The sequence below is a fragment of the Bos indicus x Bos taurus genome, chromosome 4 (assembly GCF_003369695.1).
Source record: "Bos indicus x Bos taurus breed Angus x Brahman F1 hybrid chromosome 4, Bos_hybrid_MaternalHap_v2.0, whole genome shotgun sequence".
NCBI classification, from domain to species: Eukaryota; Metazoa; Chordata; class Mammalia; order Artiodactyla; family Bovidae; genus Bos; species Bos indicus x Bos taurus.
The window spans coordinates 108,419,059-108,441,040 of record NC_040079.1 but is presented as its reverse complement, the minus strand read 5'-3'; the positions used below and the strand labels follow the sequence as shown (position 1 = coordinate 108,441,040).

At 37.8% G+C, this 21,982-nt stretch overlaps 1 protein-coding gene across 1 annotated transcript; it reads right to left on the bottom strand.

The window, feature by feature from the left end:
- Positions 1-7,337: 7,337 nt before the first annotated feature.
- BET1 (Bet1 golgi vesicular membrane trafficking protein) lies at positions 7,338-21,891 on the bottom strand. Its single transcript, XM_027540155.1, has 4 exons — positions 21,721-21,891; positions 16,473-16,597; positions 9,924-9,980; positions 7,338-8,521 (listed from the first exon to the last, which is right to left on the bottom strand). The coding sequence occupies exons 1-4, from the start codon at positions 21,737-21,739 to the stop codon at positions 8,366-8,368; spliced, it is 357 nt and encodes a 118-aa protein (XP_027395956.1). The 5' UTR covers positions 21,740-21,891; the 3' UTR covers positions 7,338-8,365.
- Between the last annotated feature and the right edge of the window lie 91 nt (positions 21,892-21,982).

The following is a 21,982-nucleotide window of genomic DNA, read 5'->3' as shown; positions in this document are numbered from 1 at the left end:
GCATTGCTGTCTATATAGATAATAGTTTATGTAGAACCAAGACATCAGGATTACTGCCTAACAAATTAATTAACTCACTGCACAATTATCAGACCTTTTTCTTCTCTGTGAGTTAAGGTGGCAAATATGTAAGGGACCACGTGTCCATTTTGTGTGTTTTCTCTCAGTAATACTAAAATTACTGTCATACATGGATCTGTGCCACAAATGGTGAGGTATATCAGTAAGTTTTATGCCAAGAAAATAGCTTGGGCTAACTTGATGAGAAAATGAACCTGGTTGCAGTTTGCCCATATAATCATGCTGAAGTCCAGGGGATCAAGAACAGAAAGTGGATATGGACAAATAAATGAAGGCTGGCTAGAGAGCAGGAAGCATGTCTAATCACGACTCATGAACACCCTGGTTGGTGGCCACTGGCATTGCCACTTGTAGATACCAAGGCTGGTTTTTCACTGTCTCTGCCAGACTATTCAACATGGGACATTCAGGTTGCTGCCTTTGGACTGTGCATTGATCTCTGTTAGACAGTTGAGGCGGAGGCTTCTGCCATTAATAGTTTCTCAGCTGCTTGCATCTTTTGAAATCTTGGTGGGTCAAGCTTGGATTCTGAGCCTACGACCTAGTTACCAGAAGGGCAGGAAGAGGGTGTCTTCAGTCACTCTGGCTTCTGAACCAGGAAGCCACACTTACATGACCTGAGAACGCCCCACAATAGGCAGTCCCTGGGAGCTGGTTACATAAAACAACCAATGTCCACCAAGAAAGCCTACCTGTGTCAATTTTCAATGCAATAGGAAGGACATACAACCAACTGAAAGGTGCATTATAAAAACTTCTACTTAAAAATATGTTTTTATTATTCATCTGAAGACAGTAGTCTTTTCCCTTAAATGTCATGTCATAAATTAATGAACTCCAGCTTAACATGATCTCTTAATTTTCATAAACTCGTCCTCTTCTAATTATGATTACATAAAAATTCAGTAGTTAGATTCCGCTTATTTTAAATACTGTCTTGAGGAAGTATGATGCATTTTGGAGTGATCTAAATTTCATGTTAAAGTTATAACTCACTCTGTGTTTCAGATTGCATTCATTCTCTCACTCAGTAAATATTTCTGGAGCACCTGGTCACTGGGAATAGACCAGGGCACACAGCAATCAGCCCTGATTCTCGTGGAACTGATTCTTTCCTTTGCTTATAATTATGTCCAGTTTTGGTCTTCCCTGTAGCTCAAACAGTAAAAAATCTGCCTGCAACACAGGAGACCTGGGTTCGATTCCTGGGTTGGGAAGATCCTCTGGAGAAGGGAATGGCTACCCACTCCACTATTCTGGCCTGGAGAATGCCATGGACAGAGGAGCCTGGTGGGATTGCAAAGAGTCAGACAAGACTGAGTGGCCAACACTACTACTACTACTGCTATGTCCAGCTTTAATCCTGTGTTCCTTAGACCCTTCAGCCTCAGGCGTGGGAGTAAAACACTGCAGAGTCATTTCCATCCATTGCTGGGGAGTTTACTTCTTATCTGGGCAGCTATGAAACTGGTACAGCTTCTGATGTTAAAACTGAGTGAAACAAGTCTTAAATTACCATAATCCTACGTGTTTTTCCCAGATTTGCCTTTCCAACTGTGTTTATTACCGTTTTTAAGGATCTTATTCTTTGCATTAGTGGGTATGAGGCTCTGAAAAGAAGCAGTGCACTTGAGGCCATATTATCTTCCTGTACAAGAGCAGGTGTGATGTAATTGCATGAATTTGAGGCATTTAAGCTTACTTCTTCTTCTCTGACCCCTGTTCCCATTAGTCCTCACCTGTGTGTCAGGAGTGATACTATTTCAGTCTCCATTATGGAAATTCTATAGATTGAAGTGATTTTATTCACAAGCCATTCCCCTCACCCCCCACCCTTTTTTTTTTTTACTCTGTAAGATCTGAGAATAGGGCAAGGAACAGAAGGAACAGTTCAGTTCACACTGGCAAGAAGATGGCCTGAAAAATCAGGTACCTTTTTGTCTTTAAAATATTCCTCTTATGTTCATCTTCATTCTATGTCCAATCGTCCTCTTATTAAAGAAATGCATTTAAAACTCATTTTCTTCATCTTTAATGTTTTGCATTTTTAATACGCTGTGCCTGTGAGGTTTTGCTTCTTTTATTTTCTTCTTTTTTCTTTATAATCTCTTTGCACTGTAGTGTGGCATATTGATCAAAGAACTCATGTCATTTTTTTCAATTCTGGAGAATTTTCACTCATTGTCTCTTCAAAACTTGGCTCATTTCCATTTTGGCCATTTTCCCTTTGGGACTTTTAGATACATGTTGGAATTCTCATTTTACAAATCACCATAAATTCTATAATCCTGTGACCAGACCAGACCAGAAATTTTTAGCTCTGAAAATTCATGACAGACTGAAAGAGCAGAGTTACTGCTGCTGCTGCTAAGTCACTTCAGTCGTGTCCGACTCTGTGCGACCCCACAGACGGCAACCCACCAAGCTCCCCTGTCCCTGGGATAAGTTGCTAATATTTATCACTTGCCTTTCCTGAATAAGAATGGACTGCCTGTCCTGAAAGATATAAAATAAAGCTTCTATTTCCTCTGATTTCCTTTTTCAGCAGATATTAAGAGAACGGATGTGATGACTCTATTGTCAATGGTAACAAAGTGTAGGCAACCCAAGAACACTGTCTTAATTGGACAACTTCCTCCACTAGTATATAACGTCCCACTCTCTGACCTTGATCTGTGTGCCAATGAAGTTCCCACCACTTACAATGACTAACTGGGTTACATATCTTGTTGTAGGGCTTTGAGTGATATGCATACATCTTGGCTAAGGATAGAAGTCAAGTCTAAATTACTCCGAGACAGAAAAAAAAAATTCTTGAAAACACTAGGTTTTGTGGAATAGAATGCCTTACCCACCTGATCGACTTGGGTCAGAGATGTTGATAAACCTTTTCTGTTTTTTCAATTTATTTTTTAAACTTGGTATTTTTGTATTGGAGTATATCCAATTAACAAACCATGTTGTGATAGTTACAGGTGAATAGCGAAGGAAGGGATAGTTAGGGAGTTGGGATGGACATGTACACGCTGCTATATTTACAATGGATAACCAACAAGGACCTACTGTACAGCACAGGGAACTCTGCTCAATGTTATGTGGCAGCCTAGGTGGGAGGGGAGTTTGGGGGAGAATGGAAACCTCTTCTGTTTCAAAATGTGATTGATGATGGATGGAAGAAAAGGAATATTAAGTGGCTTTCCTCAGATTCTCTGCTACTTGGGTCGGATTCGGTGTCATCTGTTCTCGACGTTTTAGGCAGAGCATTCTATTTTAGCCCATAAAATAGAATGGGCTTCAGCTTTCTAAAGTGAAAAACAAAAGAAGAATTTTACATTAGTGATAATTTTTGGCCCCTAATTAATTGAATGGCTACAGTATTGTGTCTCCAATATTCAGAGAAGTTCAGCTCGTAACTGGGCTTATAATGTTACTACTTACATTGCACATTTTTATTGAAGGTTTTCTATGATATCAGCACTGAAATTTTAGTGAGAGATAATAAAAAAAAAGATATGTCTTCTAATAGGAAACATCAACTTATTTACCGAAAGCTTCTTGAGATCTCCTGCTCTGCCAAGTGTTTGAGGGAAAATTCTAGTGTGTATCATAAGGTAGATGCCATGTCCTTGGCATTCAGTTCTCACCAATTTTTTCAAACTGGAGGATATTTATTTTACAATGTTGCAGTTGTCTCTGCTAGTTTTTCTTTTTAAGCATCATAGACACCTGGGTAGAATACTTACAATGGATAATGTGGTTATATTTTGCATTACCCTTTACTACTAAAGCTACAGATGATTAATTAAGCTTCTGTGAATTTTCAAGTCTAATATCAAATATATGGAATTTTTTTTTTTGGTCCAAAATATTTTATGTGCATTTTGATCTTTCTGTTCACATTGAAGACTAGGAAAGATTATTCTAAGACCTCTTTGCAGCTCTCTTCAATTCATATGGTGAGTTGAAAGAGTCTTCACAAGAGTTTTTCTCATGAAAAACTCTTCTCAAAAGGCAAACAGGTAAGACTTGAACTCCTCAGCTAACCTTCATCTATAAAGAGAAATCTTCATAAAATATCCAGAACAATTCCTACACTCTGGGAAATTAATTGGAGGGAAAACCATAGAGAATAACAGCAATCATCTACCTTTACAATATACAATTTGTATACAGTATTTGAACGACCGGAAGATGGGAGATCAATATGTGTAGCATGCATTTACCCATAAATATTGAGAAAAGAAGGTGACATATGCCATTTGAAAAACATTATTCTGGTTAATCTATCAGTTTATGTTGCCTGAGCTTTTGTCTATTAAAATTTAAGCAAGAGATTCTCATTTAAGGAACAAATAACTTCTACATTTAAAAAATGGCTTTTAAAACTTTTTTTTTTTTTTTTTTTTTAATGGTACGGGGAGGGAGATGGGAGGGGGGTTCAGGATGGGGAACACGTGTATACCTGTGGTGGATTCATATTGATGTATGGCAAAACCAATACAATATTGTAAAGTAATTAACCTCCAATTAAAGTAAAACTAATTTTATTTAGTTGTGCTGGGTCGTCGTTGCTCTGTGGGCTCTTCTCTAGTTGCAGCGAGCAGGGGCCCTTCTCCAGTTGGGTGTGCAGCTTCTCATTGCTGTGCAGCACAAGCTCTCGGGCACATGGGCTTAGGTGCCCCATGGCATGTGGGATCTTCCCTGACCAGGGACTGAAGCCACATCTGCTACTCTGGCAGGCAGACTGTTTACCACTGAGCCGCCAGGGAAGCCCTGACTTCTACATTTTTAAAAAGAATATTTATCAATATAACTAGTGGTGTACTAAAGCCAGTTTGTACCAGCTTATTAGAGCCAACTATCATATGTTTTCATAATTCTGTGTTCAGTGCTGTTCCATTCGGTAGCTTCAAATCAAAGGTGGTGGAAATATTTATACCATAGAAATTGAAAGTTACTAAAGCTCAGTCCCCTACCACTAACTGCAAGGAGCTGGTTTACCACTATATATCATTAAATACAAACATAAAGTGAAAAATGTTAAATTTGCTTGAAGTCAAAATATAACATTTCAATAGGGAAATATTTGTTTTCTTTTTTTTTTTTCCAGTGAAGATTATAAAATACGAATGTGTTTATCAAAATCTACTATGCTTTATTAAAATACTATCAGACCACACTGAAGTTCATTGGAAATAATAAATTGAATAGAATAAATATGAAAAAGGAATGTGAAATAAATAAAATAAATAAGAAAAAAGAATAAATTGGTATGTGTTGTCTATTAAAATACTACGAAACTACAATGACGAAAATAGTGTGGTATTGGTACAAGGATAAAAAAATTGAGTACAGCAAAATATTATACATACACAAGAAAATGACTCTGTCATCTAACCACAATAACATATAAGGAGAGAAAGGTGTTAATATTTACTGTGGGAATAACTAATTGGTGTTTCATAAATTAAAAATAAAATCATTTGTGCCCCTTACCTCAACATTTCAAAATAGAAGAAAGTTAAATCTATATAGAAAAAGTAAAAAGAAATGAAATGTTTATAACTTTTTACCAAGCAGAAAACCTTCTAAGTTCTCTCCCTTCAAACTTCTGTTTTCAGAAAGCTGAAAAGTTTGTTGTTCTCACTCCAATAACTCAAGGTTTTTTAAAAACGAAATCCCATGATTGCTGAAGATACAAACATTAAAAAAACCCTAAATTCCAGAAAATGATGACCCTTCCCAGAAAAGACAAACAGCTGCTTATATCCCTGGTGGGATTATGGGAGAGAGAAAGCAGCCAAAATTTATCAGCAACATGTGGGCTAGCATGACATTAAAATTCCCAAGCACCTGTCCATAGACCCACAAAGGCAACAGCCATCATTGAGTGCCAGGAACCCATTCGAAGTTCTTTACAAGGAATATCATTTATTTATCACAATAACTCTATGAATGTATTACTGCTACCTATATACGATTATTTTTGCTTTACAAATAAAGTAACTGAGGTGGAGAGGTCATCAGATCAAAGTTATGACATGAATAGGGGAGCCAGGATTTACGCTCAGGCAGTGGGACTGCATAGCTTTCAGTCTTACTATGCTTTTGTGTTTCCCAGTAAATACTGAGTCAAAGTTTGTTCATCAATATGGCCTGATAAAGTTATTTACTGATTGAATGAACCCAAATTATCAAGCACTTTTCCCACGTTTTCTACAAGGATGCAAACTCAAGACACAAAATGAGAAATTTAAGAGCACTGAAAAATCAGGGAAACTAGGTTGATGGAAATAGATGGTTTTTATGGGTGCAGGTACTATAGTTTTCTGCTCCCAAATTCTGATGTTTAAAATGTTGCCTATTTAACAACTCTTCTCTGCTTAAGTAGTATACAAGAATTAATTTGCATGTTAATTTAAAGTCTATCAGTATTATGTATAATTCTCTCTTTCCTCATTGTGGAAACCTATGCCTGGTATAGGGGATTCCCTGGTGGCTCTGACGGTAGACTCTGCCTGCAATGCAGGAGACCTGGGTTTGATTCCTGGGTCAGGGAAGACTCCCTGGAGAAGAAAATGGCAAGCCGCTCCAGTATTCTTGCCTGGAAAATCCCATGGACGGAGGAGCCTGGCGGGCTACAGTCTATGGGGTTGCAAAAAGTCAGACATGACTGAGTGACTCCACTTTCATGCCTGGTATCCATAGGGGATGGGGCAGGTAAATTAAAGTTTCTACCATTTGGACCAACTCCTAGTGAAATAACTAGATATTTTTCAGAAAAAATCTAGAGACTTGAGATTTTTCTGAAGCTTCCTTTATCATTTAAAGCACAGGGTTTACAGTATATCACCCACCAAACAACCTACAAGTCTCATGTTTGAATAAAAATAATAATATGAATATTTTGCTTATTCAGTTATTACAATCAACCTCCCAGACACCAAGAGCAATAAAGTCCTTTTCAATTTAGCAATGAGTTTGTAAAGGATTATGAAAATATTAGAACTTTCCCATATTTGATGTTTTCCCAAAATTTTATTTCCGGAAGTACTTTTTCTTAGGGGTCCCCAAGCAGAAGGAAGAAAGAATTAAATAGATTTTTGAAATTGTTGTCATGATTTATCTCGTTTGTTTGAACCAAGTAGTGAAATAATACATTAAGCTTTTCTGAGTTTGTTGTGAGTTTTCAGAACCACTTCTTGGTTTGTGGGGGAAAAAAAAGACTTGAACAAAGAAGCAACAAAGTCAATTAATATATTTTACTAAAAGTTTTATTTCTGAAGCCCATCAATGAGCAAATTCCAAACAGTAGCAATACAGACAATTTCACAACATTTTGACATCTACTTAGCAGTCCATTTTTGCAAATGTTTCCTATAAACAAATACACTGGATTAAAACAACTGTGCCCTTAACCCCAAGTTCAATGCCTGAGTATTTATTTTGAGCACATAATAAAGCAGAGGCAATTACTTTTCCTGAACATTTTATTTCCATTCAGAGCTTAGCAATTACTTTAGCTTCACATTATTCTGTCATAAATGATAACCAAATGGCCTGAGTGGCTAAAATCATAAAACTATTATAAGCCAAGTCAATGTTATATATATATAAAGTTAATATAAAATGACAACTATACTGGTACACACTTGTTTTGGATCCTACTAGAAATATGCCAAAATAACAAGTTTTAGTAAAGACTGAGGTCCTTGGGTAGAGGGGGGGAAGAAGAGTCATATCATCAAAAATTATTAGGAAAACTGCAGGTTAAAAAAAAATCAGCCTACAATTTAAACAAAATAAAGGAGGAAAGAAGAGTACAACATTGGGGCGATGCCAATCCAGGAAACACTCCCCATCCATCACAGACTTGCTCACCACCTCAAGAGCACAGCACCAGGCTCTTTAGGCACTGCTACTCTCCCAGTAAGTCTCTTTATGTGGAACAGAAACCTACATTTATGATCACAACAGAATTTTATAACTGCTCTTTCATCTCACAGCAAAAAACAGGAAAAAAGTGTTAGGGCCAGAGTGAACCTCAGAACATCTCAGTACCCCTGAAAATAGGGGCAAAAAGTGAATCATTAAGAAACAGTATCCAAAGAGCACTGTATTATCTGGTGTGATTTATAAAACAAGATTCAGTACTCTTTGATGGGAATAGCCATAGTAGCTGAAATTTAGGAATGTTTTGATGCTGATTTTTTTTTTTTTTTTTACTGATGTGGTACTCCAAGCTGTTAAGTTGGAACAAATTCCAAACTCACACTGACTCGCATCACCTCAGTTTAATAATCCAGTAAATGACAAAAAAGACAAATAATGAGAACAGCATCATATAGCAGAGCAACTTCGTTTGGCTTCCTCTGGATAAAAGCTTCAGTTTTCCCATAGTTTTACCTAGAAATCCAGTTGTAGAATCAAACTGTGAATCCTGTGAGGAAAAAAGGAAAACATAATGGTTGGATTCTAACATTCTACATATGCATATTTGAGTAATTTAATATACAGTTATTAGAATACACTTTTAATGACATATTCTGGAGCCTGTGTATAACTTGGATAATCAACCTGATTACTCCATGCAAAATAATTTTCTCAATAAATAAGCTCTTTCATTATCCAATAAACATTTTTTCAGCTCCAGAGTAATTCAAAATCCCAAAGTATTTAGGTCTTATTCCAATTATGTGGATTAAAAAACATTAACAATAAAAGTAAGAGGTTCATCTACCATCACACAGGTTTCCCCCTCATTTTGTTGGAGGTATCACTCTCCAAGGTTAAATTCCCAGTACAGCAATTTATCCACTGAATATGGTTAGCAGTTAAATCTACCTTTACTTTTCAGACCCTTTTGTTTAGGAAGCTGACTTCGAAGGTCAGCAGAATCTATTAAAAGTTAAGAGCCTATCATGCAGCGGTAGTAAACTGTGGCAAAGACTTCAAATATGGATGGGGAAAAGCTGCCACATTAAAACACAGCTAGAAAAGTCCTGAAGGGGAGAGAACTGCGCATGATTTGGAAAGACCGCACTTTTTTAGAAATCTCAATAACCTGGGATGTAAGGTCCTAACATAACGATAGCCTCTGTACAGTTCAGGTTCTGGGCAGCTTAAGCACTTTACATGAATAGTTCTTCCCTAGGGCTATGCAACAGAATCACCTGGGATGTAAAATATTATCAAAATACATATACCGAGCGACGCCCCCTCCCTAAAACTCTCCATCAGTATATTTCAAGTGAGAACCAGGCATGGATATTTTCAAAGTTCCTCAAGTGATTCTCATGTACAACCTTCACTAGAAAATTTTCAGTGCAATATTCATTTTTAAATAGTACAATTTTAAAAGCATTTGAAGAAACTAGGGACGGTCCAGAGGAGTTTGACGTCCAAAATGAACAGTAAGGAATAAAAAGAGCCTCTAGCAAGGAAAGGCATACCTTACTGAGCTTGCTTAGAGAGAAAAGGCTTGGGGATGTTACTATATTCAGTCCTATTGACTCGTTCACAGTGATCCTTAGGAGATCAAGCAGAAGACAGGTTTACATTAAGTGAAAGACGTTTGGTTGACTGGATATAAAGCATTTACTTGGCAGTCTATATCCGCTGAGATCTTAAAGACGGCTTGAAATAGTCATTGTCCCGAGTCTCTAACAGTGTTCTAAATACAAGATAAAATATACACTCACTCCTACCTCCTCCTCCTACTCATGTGGGTTAGGCGAGATGAAAAATGTAAAAATAGTGCAGAAACAACTCTTAGAGTTATTCCAAGCCAAATTTGAGAATATCCAGTCAAGTTTCTTAAAGTTAAAATCATAACCACTTACCATTTCAGCTAATAATTTATTTTGATGTTTAACTTCATGCCCTATTTCAATGGAAAGCTACAAAGAAGAAAGCATAAACATTATTACTTACCTAAATGTTTTTAAGTGTTATAAACTAAAAACAACAATGCCATTCTAAGCATAAATGTTTTCTCAAATAAAACTGTCTTAAAAATATAAAATATACTTTATTCTTTGGTTATTTTTCCCACTGAAATTAATAAAAACTAACTTAGAAATTAAATGTCCACTTTTAAATGATGGGTGTATCTAAGAAGTCATAACAAAGAAAATTAGAAAATATCTGTAGCAGAATAAAAGTGAAGAGAATTTATCAGAATTTGTTGCATGCAGTGAAGCTGATCAATGCAATTAAATTCAACATGGAATCTTGCATAAGGGATGAAAACAAATAATGAACACTAGCATAAAATTTTGTGAAATTTGGATAAAAGCTGTAGTTAATAACACTGTATCATATGTTAATTTCCTTTTTTTTTTAACATAGTATATATGGGGTTTTTAAAGTATCTTTGATATTAAGTTCTCAGTTTGATATTAACTTCACATTTAAATGCTTTGCTCTCTGCAATCACCCTGTTTTTTCCATCTTTTAACTTTGTTGAGGCTTTCAATGGCCAAGTCAAAGATCTCTCTTGGGAAATGTCCCATTGCACTTGAAAATATGTGGGTTATTTTCAAATATCTTTTGATACTGATCTCTAACATAATTCCACAGTGGTAAGAGAACAGACACTGTATGATTTCAATACCTTTAGGCCATCAAGTTTCTGCACTTGGTCTTATCCTCTGGATATGCTTCAGTGTCTCCTAGTTTATAGTCTATGGGAACTTGATAGAATTCATATCATTATGTGTGAAAACTGTATAAATCTTAATTATATTGAACTGGCTCACAGTGTTTTCAAGTCTACTATATCGTTCTACTTTTCTGTCTATTCATTCTATTCATTTTTGAGAGTTTGATAGTGAAAATTCAACTAAAAGTCTTAATCTACATAATTAATTGTAATATATAGTGGAAATATTATTCATTCTGTATTTTCCAAGTCTCCTATAAAGTTACCTTAGTTTCATAATTAAAAAGAAAACCAATTTAGAATCTCTATTCCTTCTCAACTATAGACATTGTCTCTCTGTTCTTCATTTTGATTTAAACTTAATATTCAATTCCATCTTTTAATTTAGGTACATGTTTCTTTCCTGTCCTCTTATCCTTGAATTCTTTTTTCTCTCTTTATATCATTCACACAATAGCATTTGTTTGTATATTTCTTCATTTACATTTTAAAAATGTTATCTAAGTTCCCATATTAAGTTCAGATATAAGTAATATTTTCCTAATGAATGTGATATTACTTTGACTATAAGCCTAAATTAATTATTTCTTTAGATTGTAAAGGTATTGTTTCTTCAAAATTTGATAACAAACTGGAAAAAATTTACAAGTTAGTGTTACCCACATCATGAAGCTATGCAGAGAAGAGGCTGAGTCTGAATGAAGATTCAAATCAAAACCTATCTAATACTTCATATGATAAATTCATCAAAGACTTCACTTCTAAAATAGCTGAATAAATACACTACTACTAAATCTTGGAAACTACTAAAAATCATGGTAAACCACTGCAAATATTGTCCTCAACTTATTTTGTAAGTATCTGGGGTAATATCAACACAAAATCATTCTAGGATTCTATAGATCAGAATATAAGCTTTTCCACAAAATTTAACAATTCAGAAATAATAAAGCAACTATGAAACTAGCCAGCCCAAATCGCCTAACTACTTTTACAACTGTCATTCATGCAGGGAAAGAAATATGCATGAGAAAAAGGCTTTCTTCTAACAAGGAGCCTAAAATATCAATATTGGAATTAAAAAAAATCATTTAATTCTTAATTTCCTCCAAAATGTTGTATTTTCTAAGTTATTAACATTATACAATATTGCTTAGTTCATAGATCAACTCCTTTTGATTTAATTAGACCTTGAAAACAATACTCATTTCAGGAGATAACAGTCTCTAGGCTGAAATACAATTCAATTTTCCAAAGACTAATGAACTATCAATTAAGTTTTGGCAACATAAGCTTCCAATGAATGCTCTATAAGTGTACCACACATGTTTATTTTAAGGCATAATCAAAACTATCTTTTTGTAATTCCTTTATTTAATACATATTAACTCAATACACTATAAGGAAATACGTTAAGTGCTATGCAGAATGTAAAACTACAGTAGAAAACGCTGTATTCTGATAAATTTTTTTTACATACAAATAATTCCAATGCAGATCGTTATGCAATAAGTGCTACAGAAATGGTACAAATGATCTTACGTTCACAAGGAAAAGGTTAGGTTTATGTGGTGATCAGCTGAAGCCTGGAGGAGAGAAGGTGAAAAGAAGAGATGGAGCCTTTCAGATGGGTAAGACTTCAGCCAGGGTCAGGAGGGAGAGGGTGCCCTAGGCAAGGGGACTGCATGACCCAAGATGCAGGAGTGGGAGGGCGACAGCGCGCACAGGGCACGAGGGATGCACAAATCCGTCTGGCAGCAGCACGCACACATTCTGAAGCACAGGAGGTGAGGTCTAAAATGCTGGGGCAATCTCTGCAGAACCTGTCTCATCAAGCTACAGAGTGGGAACTTCATTTCTTACATCATGGGAGGCCACTAAGACTTCTGGGAGTGTAGAATGCAATTTAAAAAATACTCTAAAAACCAAGGAGATGACTGTGATGACTACTGGGTGTAGCTCAGACCAAAACATACGAAAAATGGGAAACAGGTTAAAAGGCTTTCCCAATAGTCCACTGAAGAAAACCCAGGCAAAGTATTAGAAACAGGAAGGTCAAAATAGGAACAGTAGAGAGAAAGAACATAGGACTTGGTGACTGACACGAGGTTCAAAGGCAAAAACACAAAAGACTGAGATTTGTAGCTTTTTGAGACTAGAAGAAGAAAAGTCAGAAGATGGGCTGCTTGGGGGTGGAAGGTAGAATGCTCTGAGATTTTACTACATTGTAATTGTACTGTAGTATTGCAAAATACTACAAGCAGTATTTTAGATTTAACCACCAAAAAAAGCTGAAGTTAAAAAAATATATATATATAACTTCAGCTTTTTTTGGTGGTTAAATATATATATATATTTATATATATAAATATATACACACCATAAGTTTTGACATTTTCTAATCTGTACTCAGATTGTGTTTAAATTTTGAGTCACGTTGCTAAAACTTAACTGATATTTCATTAGTTTTTGGAAAGTAGAATTGTATTCAGCCTGGAGACTGTTATATTCTGAAATTAATACTATTTTCAAGGTCTTAATAAATAAATAGGAATTGATTATTGAACTAACAATATCATATAATGTTAATAATTTGGAAAATACAACATTTGGAGGAAATTAAGAATTACTTGAGTTTTAATACCAATATTGATAATTTAGGCTTCTTATTAAAAGAAAGCTTTTTTTCTCATGGAAATTTCTTTCCCTGGAATAAATGACAGTTGTATTAAAGAAAGTACAGTACTTGCATGCAATCACAAAAACGTAAGAATGATCTGTTTGTTTCGAAGGCAAACCATTCAATATCACAGTAATCCATGTCTATGCCCTGACCAGTAACACTGAAGAAGCTGAAGTAGCTGAAGCAGAATGGTTCTATGAAGACCTACAAGGCCTTTTAGAACTAACACCCAAAAAAGATGTCCTTTTCATTATAGGAGACTGGAATGCAAAAGTATGAAGTCAAAAAACACCTGGAGTAACAGGCAAATTTGGCCTTGGAGTACAGAATGAAGCAGGGCAAAGGCTAATGTAGTTCTGCCAAGAGAACACACTGGTCATAGCAAACACCCTCTTCCAACAACACAAGAGAAGACTCTACACATGGACATCATCAGATGGTCAACACCAAAATCAGATTGATTATATTCTTTGCAGCCGAAGATAGAGATGCTGTATACAGTCAGCAAAAACAAGACCAGGAGCTGACTGTGGCTCGGATCATGAACTCCTTATTGCCAAATTCAGACATTGAAGAAAGTAGGGAAAACCACTAGACCATTCAGGTATGACCTAAATCATATCCCTTATGATTATACAGTGGAAGTGAGAAATAGATTTAAGGGACTAGATCTGATAGACAGAGTGCCTGAAGAACTATAGATGAAGGTTCGTGACATTGTACAGGAGATGGGAATGAAGACCATCCTCAAGAAAAAGAAATGCAAAAAAGCAAAATGGCTGTCTGAGGAGGCCTTACAAATAGCTGTGAAAACAAGGGAAGTGAAAAGCAAAGGAGAAAAGGAAAGATATAGGCCTCTGAATGCAGAGTTCCAAAGAACAGCAAGGAGAGATAAGAAAGCCTTCCTCAGCGATCAGTGCAAAGAAATAGAGGAAAACATTAGACTGGGAAAGAATAGAGATCTCTTCAAGAAAATTAGAGATAGCAAGGGAACTTTTCATGTAAAGATGGGCTCAATAAAGGACAGAAATGGTATGGACCTAACAGAAGCAAAAGATATTAAGAAGAGGGAGCAAGAATACACAGAAGAACTGTTCAGAAAAGATCTTCATGACCCAGATAATCACGATGGTGTGATCACTCACCTAGAGCCAGACATCCTGGGATGTGAAGTCAAGTGGGCCTTAGGAAGCATCACTACGAACAAAGCTAGTGAGGTGATGGAACTCAAGTTAAGCTATTTCAAATCCTAAAAGATGATGCTGTGAAAGTGCTGCACTCAATATGCCAGCAAATTTGGACAACTCAGCAGTGGCCACAGGACTGGAAAAGGTCAGTTTTCATTCCAATCCCAAAAAAAGGTAATGCCAAAGAATGTTCAAACTACTGCATAACTGCATTCTCACTGCATCTCACACGCTAGCAAAGTAATGCTCAAAATTCTCCAAGCCAGGCTTCAGCAATACATGAACCGTGAACTTCCATATGTTCAAGTAGGATTTAGAAAAGGCAGAGGAACCAGGGATCAAATTGCCAACATCTGTTGGATAATCGAAAAAGCAAGAGAGTTCCAGAAAAACATCTATTTCTGCTTTATTGACTATGCCAAAGCCTTTGACTGTGTGGATCACAATAAACTGGAAATTTTTGAAAGAAATGGGAATACCAGTCCACCTAACCTGCCTCCTGTGAAATCTGTATCCAGATCAAGAAGCAACAGTTAGAACTGGACATGGAACAACAGACTGGGTTCAAATAGGAAAAGGAGTATGTCAAGGCTGTATATTGTCACCCTGCTTATTTAACTTTTATGCAGAGTACATCATGAGAAATGCTGGGTTGGAAGAGGCACAAGCTGAAATAAAGATTTCTGGGAGAAATATCAGTAACCTCAGATATGCAGATGACATCACCCTTATGGCAGAAAGTGAAGAGGAACTAGAGAGCCTCTTGATGAAAGTGAAAGAGGAGAGTGAAAAACTTGGCTTAAAGTTCAACATTAAAAACTAAGATCATGGTATCCAGTCCCATCACTTCATAGCAAACAGATGGGGACACAGTGGAAACAGTGGCTGACTTTAATTTTTGGGCTCCAAAATCACTGCAGATGGTGACTGCAGCCATGAAATTAAAAGACGCTTACTCCCTGGAAGGAAAGTTATGACCAACCTAGACAGCGTATTATAAAGCAGAGACATTACTTTGTCAACAAAGGTCCGTCTAGTCAAGGCTATGGTTTTTCCAGTGGTCATGTATGGATATGAGAGTTGGACTGTAAAGAAAGCTGAGCACGAAGAACTGATGCTTTTGAATTGTGGTGTTGGAGAAGACTCTTGAGAGTCCCTTGGACTGCAAAGAGATCCAACCAGTCCATCCTAAAGGAGACCAGTCCTGGGTGTTCATTGGAAGGACTGATGTTGAAGCTGAAAATCCAATACTTTCGCAACCTGATGCAAAGAGCTGACTCATTTGCAAAGACCCTGATGCTGGGAAAGATTAAGGGCAGGAGGAGAAGGGGACGACAGAGGATGAGATGGTTGGATGGCATCACCGACTCAATGGACATGAGTTCGGGTAAACTCCACGAGTTGGTGATGGACAGGGAGGCCTGGCATGCTGCAGTCCATGGCGTCACAAAGAGTCGGACACAACTAAGTGACTGAACTGAATTTAGGTGATTTGGGCTATCTAGGTGCTTTATTATCCCTGAATTGTTAAATCTAGGGGGAAAGCGCATATCACTGAACTATACCGTTTTGTGGGACTAAATCCCCTATGCCAGTAAAAATAAACATTTTTAAACTGTTTTAATTTGTACTGGAGTACAGCCAATTAACAATATTGTGACAGTGCAGGTGAACTGCCAAGGGACTCAATGGATACACATGTATCCGTTCTCCTGCATACAACCCTCTCATCCAGGCTGCCACACACATTGAGCAGAGTTCCCTGTACTATACACTAAGTCCTTGCTGGTTATCCATTTTAAATATAGCAGCGTGTACATGTCATGTACAAACTGAAAAGTACCTGTTATATACTTACAGATTTTATCGCAGTTACTTTGTTTCTCAGACTTTCCGTGAGTCTCTCGTTCTCCTCTTCACAGGCACTATACCCACTATTAGGATAGCCATAGTTCCCATAGTTGCCAGGGGGTACTCCTTCACCTGCAAGGATCAGTTCCGAGCAGAGTTGTAGCAAAAACAAGTCCCTTCTGAAACCCTGACTAGAAAGAACCGAAAAAGACCCCTGGAGGCCGCTGGCAGACAGACCAGGTATGTCTGTAATACTCACACTCCAAATGAACTTTAAAAATTAATAACCAGTGCCAGTGCACCAGCCCCAAGTATCCAGGATCGTGCATCGAACCTGGACTGGCAACTCGTTTCATACATGATATTATACATGTTTCAATGTCATTCTCCCAGAGGGATGGTATGGAGAGGGAGGAGGGAGGAGGGTTCCGGATGGGGAACACATGTATACCTGTGGCGGATTCATTTTGATATTTGGCAAAACTAATACAATATTATAAAGTTTAAAAATAAAATAAAATTAAAAAAAAATAAAAATTAATAACCAAACAGAGTTCAGAACAACTCTAATAACCTCTCTTAAGCAAAGGATACTGAATTCAGCTCAATACGCATTTGTTGACTGCTTACTGATTGCCCACAAAACTGTGAAATACACACTGATATATAAGGGTATTCTGGACATATTTCCTGCTCTCTAGAACTACACCATTAAACACACACCCCTAAAATTAGTAACATCAACTACCTATGGAAGAATCTTGGCTGTGCAGGGAAAGGCAGAGACAGGATAATACAACAGGACGGAGTTAATGGTAGAGGGAAGGTCCTTTATGGGCAGCTCTTTTAAACAGAAGCGAGCGAAAATAACTTATGGAGAATATTAACTCAGATTTAAGAGGAAGACTCATTCATTCTTCAACAAATACTTGATAAACTATCATGCATCAGATCCCTTGTTCTTTCTAGGTGCTATCAATACTTTTCAGAGCTCTTCTTCTAGGGAAGAACATTGGGATACAGGACAACAGTCCCAGGCACTGCCCAATATAACTTGATATTCATCCGGCACTCCAACAGGTGGAGTGAGCCTTGAACAGTGAATACATGTACTAACACGTTGGAGGACTGAGAAAGGAAAGCATAGTTGAGGGTATTATTTAACTGCATTTAAAAGAGAAAAAAAAAACTGTTGACAATTTTCTCAGTGAAATAAGAGAAAAGCCTGTCTTTGAAAAATGGTGATCTTTTGGGGGAAAAAAACTGTAGAGAATAATGGAGGAAAATAACTGGGGTTGTACAGGATTACTACAGGGGTAAAGCAATTGTGGCTGAGGCAATTACACTGTAGTGTGATTTTTCACCTGGATGTGTGATTTTTCTGCAGAAAAACTGATCAGCCTATATCAGCCCATGAGAACCTGGAGGGTTAGACTGAAACAAGAGTTGGAGTGCAGTGCTGGGGCTGCTGAAGAACAGAGCCCCAAGACGTTGAGATTCCTTGTCAAAAGAGTAGGTGATATATATGGATTCTGGGAACTAGACTGGACAAGGATTGTACTGGCAATGGAAGCCCGGCTCTATGGAGGAAAGGGATAATACAGAGACTAGAGGCCTCCATCTACTCAGAGTGAATGAAGTGGCTCTGACAGTAAGATGGAAGTGCAGAAAGTAGCAGGCATCACTGGTGACTGATGGAAGTGTCGGAAAGTGAACAGAAAGCTCTTTCCAGGCATAGTAAAACTCACTTTCTCTAAAAAGCAAAATCCTCTTTTGAATTCTTACAGTTCTGACTATACATAACACTAATATCATGCTCTGGACTGCACTCCAAGGGCAGAAACTAAATTTGTTCTGCCCATGGCTATAGATCCCCCCCAAACATATATACACAGCAAGGCATAGCCAGTAAATACTTGTCAATGAACCAACTAATGAACAGAATCTGAAATCAGTTATTCAGCTTTGAATGTGTCTGCCTTTGTCAACAGTGGGGTCATAAGCTTCTTTGAGGACAAAAGCGGCGTCTCAGCCTGTTTCTGTATCCTTGTATCTAACAAGTACTTCGAGCAGGAGACACACAATCTCTACCACCACAAAAACCACAACAAAATGTTAAACAAGTATATTACTGAGGAGAAAGAGTTGCCTTCCTCAAATTTCCAATTGCTGATCCATCATCTACAAAGTTCTCTAAGTGTGCCATTGTACAACGTAAGGACAAGTGACTACACATAATATTTCCCTCTACTCAACAATTAAAAGAATCATTTAAAAAATGCATTCTCATCCTATTCACCAATGATATGCTATACAAAGTCTACTTTAATAAAGACCAAAATCCTTAAAGGAAATAAAAATCTCTTCATATTTTATACGATTAATATGCTACATAAATAATGTTCACCCAGTAAGTCATTACTGACTGGTTGAATTAACCACTTGACAACTTCCCCAAGGAATTCAGTTCTAAATTAGTGGCTATTTGTTTCCATTTCCTTCATTATTATTTTTGCATATCTTATTTTTATTTTTAGAGTTCTTCTGCACTGTTCCATTTATTAAAAGTGAAATTCCCATTTTATTTATTGTCCAGAAAGCTTTCAAAGCACCTTCTCCCATTAAAGAGTTAATCTTCCCCCACACTATCATCCATTCCCAGTATTTAAAAAAAAAAAAAATCAAAAGTTAGGAGTTGTTATTCCAAGTTTAGCCACTTGTTTTGTGACTTACTGGCATGAAAATTTGTAGGAAAGCTAATGGGGGTCAAAGATAATCCTCACACTGTGTCCATAAGCAAATGCTACTTCTGCATAGTTTGTATCATAAATGAACCGAGTCACTTAGACAGTCATGTGAACTGTGGGCCTGCAGAGGGAAATGGCAACTCAGTCCAGTATCCTTGCCTGGAAAACTCCCTGGACAGAGGAGTCTGGCAGGCTATAGGTCTTGGGGTCACAAAGAGTTAGGCCCGACTGAGGCACCAAGCATGCAGATGAAGTGCGGGGGGCTTCTCTACATGAATATTTATCAGATTAATGACCCCAATACACATTGATACTTAAAAAAGAAAAAAAGCTCTTGTCACATCATGTCACATCACTCCAATGTAATTTACAACAACAGACACCTAAGGAATCATCTTTCCTCCTCTCAACTACAGGGGAGTTTAAAAACAAACTAAAACAAAAACACTCTATCCTAGAGATTCTAACTTAGTTGGTCTGGGCTGGGGTCCAGGTATTCAAGCCTTAAAAGCTCTCTAGGTGATTCTAGTGCACAGTCAGGGCTCAGAACCACCATCTCTCAAGTTCTTCTCTCTGCACTTTCACAGCATACTGCTGCACAAAACTTTCAAAAAGGCCCAAAGACCTACTGATGAGATCCAAATTCTTTGACCTGGTACTCAAAGGTCTCCACATGGTTGGTTCTGGTTCTATGTCTCCTACTTCAACCGAATTGGTTTAATCATAATCCCTTAAACACATCATTCATAATTCTAGATTCTAGTCCTACAATTGTTTTGGTGCAAGGAGAGGGTCACCCTTCCAACTGGAAACAAACTCTCCTACACTTTGCTATTTAAGCTGCAGTTGAGGCTTCTATGTCCACACAAATTACCAAGCACTCTCTGTGAAATCCCTGGGATATTCACAGCCTGTAGAACTTATTTGGTATTTGGTTGTATAGCTACCACCTTGTACTATAACTTATCTTTGTACATATTTCTACTCCTCAACTAGATTAGAAGCTTGGGGAACATCAACAGAGCTACACAGGACTGCGTGTGAGTGCTCAGTCCTGACTGACTCTTTGTGACCCCATGGACTGTAGCCCACCAGGCTCCTCTGTCCATGGGATTTTCCAGGCAAGAATACTGGAGTGGGTTCTTTCTTCAGGGGATCTTCCTGACCCAGGGATCGAACCTTCATCTCGTGTGCACCTCCAGCACTGGCAGGTGGATTCTCTACCACTAAGCCACAGGGAAGCCACAAAGGACTGTATACCTACAGCTTACGCAAATACACAATAAATGTTTGCTGTCATTAATGATAAAAAGGAAACTCATTTAGGCATATAAAACTACACTTACCCATGGTGGATTCATGTTGATGTATGGCAAAACCAATATTGTAAAGTAAAAAAATAAATAAATATTAAAAATGCAGTACACACACAAAAAAAAGAAACTATACTTGTTCAAAATGAGTTATTTTTTTTTCTATACAATTTACCCAGCCAATTTTCCTTTTCTGACCCAAGTATTCACAAAAACTACATTTTTCAAGAGCTTCTTCTCATACTACAATTTACTTATCAATGTACATGCCTAGAGTTACTGGCAACTTTCACTAACTTTAAATACCTGACACTTTTGAATAACTTTTTTTCCATCGAATTATAAGAATTGAAAAAGGTAACAAACATTATCCTTTTTCAAGTATTTCATATATTTTCTCAGGCCTACTGTATACTAATATGGCAGGTTTCTTCTTCTTTTTCCCAGTCATCTCTTAATAGTTCCAGAACCAGAAAATGCTGTTTTAATGGATTTGTGCTGTAACAGCCCACTGTAAATTCTTGTGCCTAATTTGTTCTGCTGCTTGGTGAACTACTTTCTAGGCCAAAAGTCAAGCACAAATGCTAAGTCACCAGGTATTACTACATTCTACCGTCTTACCAGTGGAACAAGGGTGAGATAAGAAATGTTCTGGGTAAAATGGCCTTTGACTCCGAAGATCCACATCACGGCCTTTAACAAAAATGACACTTGGGTTTACCTGTGAAACTCACTGTTACCAGGCTAATACGGTTATTATCAGTGTGCTTTGCATGCAACAGTCTTCAAACTTCACTTCTCAAGAAACTAACATTAGGTCCAGTAGAGAGAAGCGAAGACAGACTTCAGCAACTATGGAAACTCAGCAATTTCCATAACCGCGCTCAGTCAGTAACACTACAAAAAAACTCCTCACTGCGTTGGTACCTGTACATACCTCACCCCGAGTTCTCCACTATTCCATCTAAACCTACCATCCATAACTTGAGACAGAACCAAACTTAAGGAACCCCCTAGGATCTGGAACAAACGGTGGTGTTTCCACTTGACACCACTTCCAAAGACTCCTCCATACACCCTGCTCTCTGCCTCAGGTTCCAGAGACAAGAGGCCAGTCCGATTTCCCCCCCGCGCCCCTGCGCCCAGCACCGCCAGTTCTAGGGTCCCGGAACTTCGAATCTCAGCCTCTTCTTACCCAGGCCTGCACGCCTCATCCTGCCAGAGGAGTGGGGGAAAAGGCGAGCAGAGGGGTGGGTAGGAAGAGGCCAAGGACCACCTCAGGACCAGTGCCCGGCGAAACAGCAACTTCTTCCTCCAATGCGCCACGACATCAATAGAGTCTAAACACCGCGCTGGCTGATGGCGTCACCCAAGGCGCTTACTGGCGCCCTGCGCAGCGGATTGAACGGCATTCTGGGAAATATAGTTCGCCGCCGAGGCCGACCGTGAGGCCGGGA